Genomic DNA, 9,349 nt, shown 5'->3' with positions numbered 1-9,349 from the left:
CTCCAAAAAATATAATGCTAGATCCATATGTGTGTCCTATCTAGAAAGAGCATGAACATCACTTGGTAATGGTAGTCCAACAGCTCCATATGCCTCATCAGGGGAGGTTCTTGAAGTTCTACTCGATGCCTCTAAAGATTCTTGACCTAGATGACTCTGTCAAGTGTGAATATACAGACCAAGAGAGTTAGATGTGATATTGGAAGCCACAGATGCAATGTGTCCAATGTTGTCAATTGCTCCCCTTTGGGAAGAAATCACAACTCTATCGGCAATAGGAGCTAGTACAAGAGTTACTGGAGGAAATCTTTGCCCAATGAAGTGTTTGACATTTGGAGGTGGCAGACAATCTGCACTATGACATTGGTCATGATCTACGATTTGACCACACCCCTATCCACAATAATTTGGAATATCCAAGTAGTTGATGTTGAGCCCCACACAGAACTTAGAATACAACTGCTATGCAAAATAAAGAGGAATTTGATCATTATTAGGATAACGACCATACGCGGCTAAGAAATGAGGATAGATCATACTAGTGACAATATGATCTATGCAACATGTCACTCGATAGGCCCTCGCCCTACACTAGGTACCCTCATTTAATGGAAACAAATCTTGTTTGATGACATCTTTTAGGGCCACACTCTTGACATCGTCAAAAGATGCATCTCCCAAAATCTCATCTCTAAGCTCCGTAGATATGGTAGCTAATACATTAGGGGTAAAAGAATGGTGTGCTATAAATCTAGTAGCCAGATCTTGTAAGCTCCTACATTTGGTTGCACAGATGTCTTTCAATACACCATCATCCGAGGAGAGTATAGACTGCTCTAATCTAGTAACCTATTGCTTTGCAAATAAAAATAGTGCATCAATATTAGTTCATGGAGGTGCCACAATAGGAGCCACTCCAGGACCTACACTAGGAGTCGTAGCAGGACCTACACCATGAGCCGCAACATGAGCCCCACCAAAAGCTACATCATGATCCCCACCATGAGCCACACCATAAGCCTCACCATGAGTTGCACCATGAGCTACACCACAAACTGCACCATGAGCCGCAACATGTGCCACACTAGTAGGAGTCACAATAGGAGCCTCATCATCCTTAGGTTGATGACCAGAGTGATTGTGTGAAGTCATATCTATAATGATCAAGCTAATATATATTGTAAATACACATATACATACATGTGCAAAAAGCAACTATGATCAAGCTAGAGAAATAGTTAAATTTATAGTAGTCTAGAGTACACAAATTTATATTTAAAAGATACAAATCATACATCATCTAATCTACACATTTATATCATACATGAGAAAGAGAGCTCATTTTGTGAGGATAGAGACTATGAGGCAATGGACACACCTTGATATAGTTAGGATTAGGGTTAGGGTTAGAATTAGGGTTACGTTTAGGGTTAGGGTTAGAATTAGAGGTAGAGTTAGGATTAGGATTAGAATTTGACTTAGAGTTAGAGTTAGGGTTCTAGTTCAAGTTAGAGTTAGAGTTAGAGTTGGAGTTGGAGTTAAAGTTAGGGTTAGAATTAGTGTTAGGGTTAGGGTTAGGGTTAGGTTTAGAATTAGTGTTAGGAGTAGGGTTAGAGTTAGGTTTAGAATTAGTGTTAGGATTAGGGTCAGGGTTTGGGTTAGGGTTAGGTTAAGAGTTAGTGTTAGGATTAGGATTAGAGTTAGGTTTAGAATTAGTGTTAGGATTAGGATTAAGGTTAGGATTAGGGTCAGTGTTAGGGTTAGGGTTAGGGTTAGAGTTAGGTTTAGAATTAGTGTTAGGATTAGGGTTAGAATTTGACTTAGAGTTAGAGTTAGGGTTCTAGTTCAAGTTTAAGTTATAGTTAGAATTAGAGTTAGAGTTAGGTTTTGGCTTAGGGTTGGGGTTAAGATTAGAATTAGGGTTACAAAACTAGGGTTATATATAGGGTTAGGGTTAGGGGTGGAATTAGAGATAGATTTAGGGTTAGGGTTAGGATTAGAGTCAGAGTTAGGGTTAGGGTTATCATTAGGTTTAGGGTTCGAATTAGAGTCAGAGTTATGGTTTGTTTTATTATTATAGTTAATGCTATTTTTGGGATTACTACTTCTATAAGAGTTGACGTTAGTGCTATTATTACACTTTAAGTTAGTGTTATGGTAATTGTTATGTTAATATTCTAGATTAATATTTTTTAATATTTTCCTAATATTTTCTAATGTTTCTCTAATAACACTAACATGTAATTAACCAATAAAAAATAATTATGACCTTTAGGGCTCAAATAAAATCATTTTTTTCCTCTAATGTTATAATAATATTTTTTTAATACATTTTACCAACGTTTTCCTAATGTTTTGTAATGATTTTTTATATTATTTTGTGTTTTCTAATGTTATACTAATATTTTTCTAATATTTTTTCCTAATGTTATATACTAATATTTTTATAATAATCTAGACTAATATAGTTTTAATATTTTCTAATATTTTTCTAATCTAATATTTTTTTTCTAATATTTTCTAATATTTCTCTAATAACCTTAACAGGGGATCAACCAATAAAAAATAATTATGACCTTTAGCGCTCAAAGAAAATCAATTTTTTCCTTCTAATGTTAAACTAATATTTTTTTAATACATTTTACCAATGTTTTCCTAATGTTTTGTAATGACTTATTATTATTATTTTATATTTTCTAATGTTATACTAATATTTTTCTAAATTTTCTTCCTAATGTTATACTAATATTTTTCTAATATTTTAGACTAATTTTTTTTTTAAATTTTTAAAATATTTTTCTAATAGTTCACTAATATTTTCCTAAATTTATTTCATAATGTTATACTAATATTTTTCTAATATTCTAGACTAATGTTTTCTAATGTTTTTCTAATATTTCTAATAGTCTAGACTAATATTTTTTTAATATTCTCTAATGTTTTTCCTAATTATTTCTAATGTGTTTTCTAATATTTTCTAACTTTTTTTTTTAATATCTTCTAAATTTTTTCTAATAACACTAATATATAAGTAACCCATAAAATAATTATAAACAAAAAATTAATATAATTAACTAACATTAATAAGCAATAAAAATATTAAATTAACACTAAAATATTTATTGAAAACTTTAAAAACATAAAAAATACTGAAATAATCACATATAAACATACCCAAAATAGCACAACGACCAAAAACTCAAGGAAAAAGACGTAACTCGCTCAACACCCATGACAGGTTCGCTCAAACCTCTAAAACGTTTTTCTATCACCATAGAAGTGAAAATGAAAATGAAAAATGGTAAATAAGGGGTAAAAATCATAGCTTTAATACTGCATGAACACACCTTGATAAATGTTCATGCGAACAATTGAAAACCGCAAATTTTCATTCGTTTGTAATTTTTTTCATGCCACAAAAAGTGGCATCCACTATTGTGGGATCACCCCATGGTAACATGTTTAGAGGGAGTCTTACCTCTATCTCTACATCCCAATAAGATTTATGCAATCTCCTTTCTATTTGATGAATTTGATTCCTTTTGGTGGCTTGAATCCATTGTTGAGGACTTTCTTTAAGGACTTTAATTGGCTTGGAGTGGGAGACGTTGGTTCTAGTATTTATTTTCCTACAAATAGAGCAGAGAGTCAATTGAATGTCCATTTGTTGACATAGTAGAGCCCATTTATGGTACAACTAAGTGCAATAAATGTTAGTTGTACACCTATCAAAGGCAGGCCCTCCTCACGAGGGACAAACTACTCTCTAATGACAATGGCTTCTTGTAGACCACTCTCCCAACAAAAACACAAAAGTTAACCTAATGACTAACAGAATTCTCAATTTTTTATGATAAGATATTTGAATATTTATTAATTATAAATATCTTAAATATTTTCCATAAGATATGAAAGCCATCTTATAATTAAAGATTTAAAAATAAGAAATAATTTAAAATCATGACATTAGAATTAAAATTATCTATGTAACATTGAAACCTCAAATATAAATTCGACCCAATTTCATATACTATCATTGTCAGAAAACACAATTATCATTTCATTTTTCATCTTTTGTCTAATATTTTGAAAAAAAAACAATTTATTATATATTCTCGTTCATTTCCCTCTTGTTGGATACCAAAACACAAATCAACTCTCACTATTTGATTGGCATTTTCAAACCCAACTCGGAAACGTATACTTATTTTATAATCCTATTTTTGCCCTTTCGTGTGCATATTGTGATAAATTTGTGTACAGGCCAAGAATCCAATCATCGACATGAACGTCATTGCTATGCTCGACGGGGTCATCGATAGCGATATACCCATCAACAGGCTGAGTTTCCCACACAAAGTGGCCGATTTGAGAATAAAAGCTTGAAACTTTGGAAGCTTCAAAAATCCGGTAAAGTCCAATCACAACCCAACAATGTAACGTCAGCAAATAAACCAGGCGTTCTTGGTGCCTGCAATTCTAAACCAAATCTGAACGCCATCATGAGTTTATATACATCAATTCCTTTCTTCATCCACCTAACTACAATTAGGAGCTTACCAAATCAATAAAAAACATGGCAGCTGCAAAAACCAATATTTCTCTGCGTACTGAACAGCCGTGTTTTTCCATAATCCAGTCAGTTTTTCTTGCATGGGCAATTTTGGCGACGTTTTCCATGCCCGCCGAAGGGAAAATCGAGAATACTGAAGACCCAAAAAATGGGGTGATTTTATCATTGCAGGCGGCCATTGAAGGGGTGCAAAAAGCTCAGGCCTGGGGTTTACTGTTTTCTGGTAACGTGACTCGAACGCGCGACCAGATTGCATTGCAGGATTGTCTGCAACTGTTTGAAGACGCATTACATCGTCTCAATGGCTCTCTGAATTCAATGAAAGCTTCCCAGAAAGCATCAATGGCGGACGTTCACACGTGGGTCAGCGCTGCGTTGACCAATCAACACATGTGCCTCGGCGGACTCTCTGGTACAAATTACAACAGAGATAATAACAGCAGTCTTGATCTCAGTGAAGTTGGATCTTCTATTTCGCTGCAAGTTTTGAATTTGACGGGATTAATAAGCGATTCGCTTGGTCTTTTTGCTAATTTAATTGCTGGTTTTCCTCCGGCGGCGGCGGCGGCACGTAAAGGTAGAGTTTTGTTGCATGGGAAGCAAATGGGGTTTCCGGATTGGGTGTCGGAGGATCAAAGGCGGCGGCTTTTGCAGTCCAATGTAGACGTTGTGGTTGCAGAGGATGGGTCGGGAGATTTTAAGACCATTACAGAGGGGCTGAGTGCTTATGTGAAGCCACAGGGAAATGGTACATATTTTGTGATGTATATAAAGGCTGGGCAATATTATGAGAACGTTGTGATTGACAGGAATATGACGAATCTGATGATGATTGGAGACGGCATGGACAAAACTTGTGTGATTGGTAGCAGAAGCATTGGTGATTCCGGAAGTCTTTTTGGCTCTGCAACTTTCGGTATGTGGATATTCTTACTGTTTACTGTCAAATTATATTGTATAGATTGGATGCTTATTGTTGTTTGTAGTACTGAAAGCCCTGAATAGGAAATACTGTGTGAGATTTGTATAGATGATTGTGTTATCTGAGTTTGATATTCTGTGGTTTGTTTTTCATTGAAGATGTACATTATTTGAGTAGGCAAAATGGTGAGGAGTTTTTCAGTTAGAAGGGAGGGGTCTGTAAACTGAATGGGATAGATCAGCGCATAATGTGTGATGTCAACAAGAAACGTGAGAACAACGAAAAGTTGGTGGCAACTGAAGCGTGACAGCAAAATGGAGCGAGGGACGTTACTTGTAAAAATGACATTTTGTTTTCTCCGCTTCAAAGTATTTTTATCTATTTTGATCTTAGTAATTGACAATCCGATAATGCAATAATGTTCGAGTATAGATATTCCAAGGAAGTGGATTTAATTATGATGGGAATTTTGTAGTTAAATGTATTTTAGTTGGAATAATTTTGGAATGGGTGTCTTATGTGAAGTTTTAGTAGTTAGAGGAAAAGATTCAATTACTCATAGGAGTCTACTATTTGCTGTAGTTTGGTCATAGATATTCTTAATTACTACTTTTAAAAGAGTCTAAAAAATGAAAATACATGTACTAGTAGCATATCAAACATGTATTAATAGTCAATTATTCTTTAATCTTTTCAGTTGGTGATTGTCCTCTTTGTGCACCACTAAGGGAAATGGTCCAGCAGTCGCCCCTGCTCACTTTGCGCATTAGTTCCTACTTGTATGTCAAATTTGCACTTTTTTTGGTGAACCTCCGTTGGTGAGTAAGAGCTTAAAGATAACCTTTCGACTCTCCCACATTTATGGAGTTCTTTGTAGAACTCATAGAGTGCGAGGTGGTCTAAAAGTGCTATTTTAAAACATTTGCTCGAAACCCGCCACTACTACCCCCAATATCAACTCACCTCAAAAATGACACTTTTTGCACAAATGACCAATCAACAACCAAGAAAACTAAAAAATAATCAGCTATTTGTACATGTGTGACTTGCTACTAGTACACATGCCATCATTTTTTGGGCCTTTTTATGAGCGGTAATTTGGGGTAATTTGGGGGAAAAGTAGCGGTAGACATATGGCGACAATACAAACATGAGTGGCAACCGACTTGTTTCCCCTATTGCGACATTTCATAAAGAATACTTGAACATTTAGCCACAAGTACTCGCATTGTTCATGAACACTGCAGTATCAAACAAGCATTTTGAAATGACACTTTTTGACCACTTTGCGCTCCACAATCCCTACACAGCGATATGTGAATACCCAAAACCCGAAACCTTAGCTTTAAATGCTTCAATCACCTATGTAAGTACACAAGAAAAATTGACAAAATCTGACTTAATGTTTTAGAGCTTTAGGTGCACAAAGTTAGCCCATACGACTAGTACTCAATTTGACTTAAAAATGACACAGTGAATTCTCACATTATATTAAATATAATGATCACCTTCTTCTTATGTTTGAATTTGATTGGGTTAAATCTTTTTGGGGATAATTTTCAGATCACATTCTCTTCCTTCAACTCTGAGCTCATCGAATCTCCTTCTGACTCATAATTCGTTTGAAATGTGATACAGCGGTGTGGGGCGACGGTTTCATCGCCAAAGACATGACGTTTGCCAACACAGCAGGGCCACAAAAATGTCAGGCAGTGGCACTTTTAGTGGTGGCCGACCGCTCAGTGTTTTACAGGTGTTCCATGGAAGGCTACCAAGACACTCTCTTCCTCCACAGCAACCGCCAATTTATCCGAGAATGCTCCATCTACGGCACCATCGATTTCATCTTCGGCAACTCCGCCGCAGTCATACAAAAGTCCACCATTTTAGTCAGAAAACCCCTCTCCGGCCAACAAAACGTCCTCACCGCCCAAGGGAGAACCGATCCCAACCAAAATAGCGGCTTTATCATAGACACCTCTATAATTGCACCGGCTCCCGATTTAGTCCCCGTCCAAGGGACGTTCACTACTTTTATGGGAAGACCATGGCAACCATTCTCTCGCACTCTTGTTATGCAATCTGTTCTTGGGGATTTAATCGATCCCGCCGGTTGGTTGGACTGGAATTCGACGGACGATTATACGGACACGTTGTTTTACGGTGAGTTTGAGAATAGTGGGGATGGTGCTGATACGTCTAGGCGTGTGAAATGGCCGGGTTATCATGTTCTTAATGAAACAGCCCAAGCAGAGGAATTTAGTGTTCGGAATTTCATTGACGGTGGGTCGTGGATTCCGAGCTCTGGAATTCCTTTTGACTGAAATTCATTTTCAACTTAAATGGTCATCGTAATGTGATTTCTTGCCAGTTAAGGCAGTGGGATGAACAACTGATGAATTAAAACAGCAGCACAAAGAAAGAAAAGCAGAGCATAAAAACAGAGCTTAAAAACAGAGCAGCAAAACTCAAATATATCAAAGAGCTATAAAGTTTCTTCTTGTTATTACAGCTGAGAGGAATGCTCTATTTATAGAGCTCATACATATTTCTAGAGGGTTCTTGAGAAGCTTCAAGAAAGGAAGCACTCTAGAGATTTCTACATAATTTTAAATTCAAATTTTGCACAAAGAGAGAGGCTCCAAGAAGCAAGTAGAAAGTTCTGGACTGTGCATTAAATGCCCAGCTACTATAATAAACATTATTTTTAACACCCCCCCATAATGTTTATTTGGAGAGAGTAGGAACATCTTTGAGCTGCAATAGATCTCTAAATTTCGTAGATTTTACGATAGACAATGCTTTTGTAAATATATCAGCAAGTTGATCTTCTGTTCCGCAAAATTGAAGCTCCACCTCTTGTCTTTCAATTAGATCTCGAACAAAATGATGATGCACTTCTATATGCTTGGACCTTGCATGATATACCGGATTTTTTGCTAGCTTGATAGTACTTTGATTATCACAAAATATTGTTGTTGGAGAGTCTTGTGGATGATGCAATTCTTCAAGTAACCTCCTAAGCCATAATGCTTCTTGAGACGCCTTTGATAAACCAATATATTCAGCTTCTGTAGATGAGAGTGAGACTGTTGATTGCTTCTTGCTATTCCATGAAATCGGTCCCGATCCAAGATGGAAGATATATCCTGAAGTTGATTTTCTATCATCAATGTCACCTGCATAATCAGAATCTGTATATCCAACTAAAGTAGGTTCTCCTCCATATTTGTATTCAATGCCAAGCTGGTAAGTACCCTTAATATATCTTAATATTCTTTTAGCTGCTTTCCAGTGTTCAATGTGTGGATCTGCCATGTATCTCGATACAATACCAACTGCATATGCAATATCTGGTCTAGTTATAGTAAGATACAAAAGATTTCCAACAAGCTGCCTATATAATTTTCCATCCACTTTCTTTTGAGTAGAGTTAGCACCTAACTTTACTCCTATTTCACATGGTGTATTACATGGTTTACAATCACTCATATTGAATTTTTTAAGTACATCAAGAGCATATTTAGTTTGAGAGAGCATGATTCTTCCTTCTTCTTGCCATACTTGCATACCCAAAAAATAGTGCATTAGTCCTAAATCAGTTATTTCGAAAGCTTGTTTGAGTTGATTTTTAGTTATCTCAATATCATGTGCGTGATTTCCTGTAATAATCAAGTCATCCACATACAATACAATGATAACAACCTTATTATCACAATATTTTACATACACATCTGGATCAGCATTACTTCTTTTAAATCCAACTTCTAGGAAGTACTTGTTAATTTTTGAGTACCATTCCCTTGGTGCTTGTTTGAGACCATAGAGTGATTTTCTTAATCTACACACCAAAT

General features: G+C 35.8%; 1 protein-coding gene across 1 annotated transcript; it reads left to right on the top strand.

Annotated features, from left to right (window-relative positions):
* Positions 1-4,356: 4,356 nt before the first annotated feature.
* Positions 4,357-8,365, top strand: LOC149533590 (pectinesterase 2-like). The gene is made up of 2 exons (XM_089805433.1): positions 4,357-5,489; positions 7,134-8,365. The coding sequence occupies exons 1-2, from the start codon at positions 4,577-4,579 to the stop codon at positions 7,817-7,819; spliced, it is 1,599 nt and encodes a 532-aa protein (XP_089661559.1). The 5' UTR covers positions 4,357-4,576; the 3' UTR covers positions 7,820-8,365.
* Positions 8,366-9,349: the final 984 nt, after the last annotated feature.

This window comes from Cupressus sempervirens, chromosome 10, assembly GCF_028749045.1.
Source record: "Cupressus sempervirens isolate cs-2001-9-10 chromosome 10, ASM2874904v1, whole genome shotgun sequence".
In the NCBI taxonomy this organism is placed as follows: domain Eukaryota; kingdom Viridiplantae; phylum Streptophyta; class Pinopsida; order Cupressales; family Cupressaceae; genus Cupressus; species Cupressus sempervirens.
The sequence above is the reverse complement of the archived record's forward strand: the minus strand, read 5'-3'. Positions and strand labels throughout refer to the sequence as shown.

Excerpts from the sequence above, each read along its gene's own strand:
- LOC149533590 (XM_089805433.1), top strand. The coding sequence starts at position 4,577 with ATGGCAGCTGCAAAAACCAATATTTCTCTGCGTACTGAACAGCCGTGT. Across the intron at positions 5,490-7,133 it reads TTTTGGCTCTGCAACTTTCG|CGGTGTGGGGCGACGGTTTC; the intron begins GTATGTGGATAT and ends AATGTGATACAG.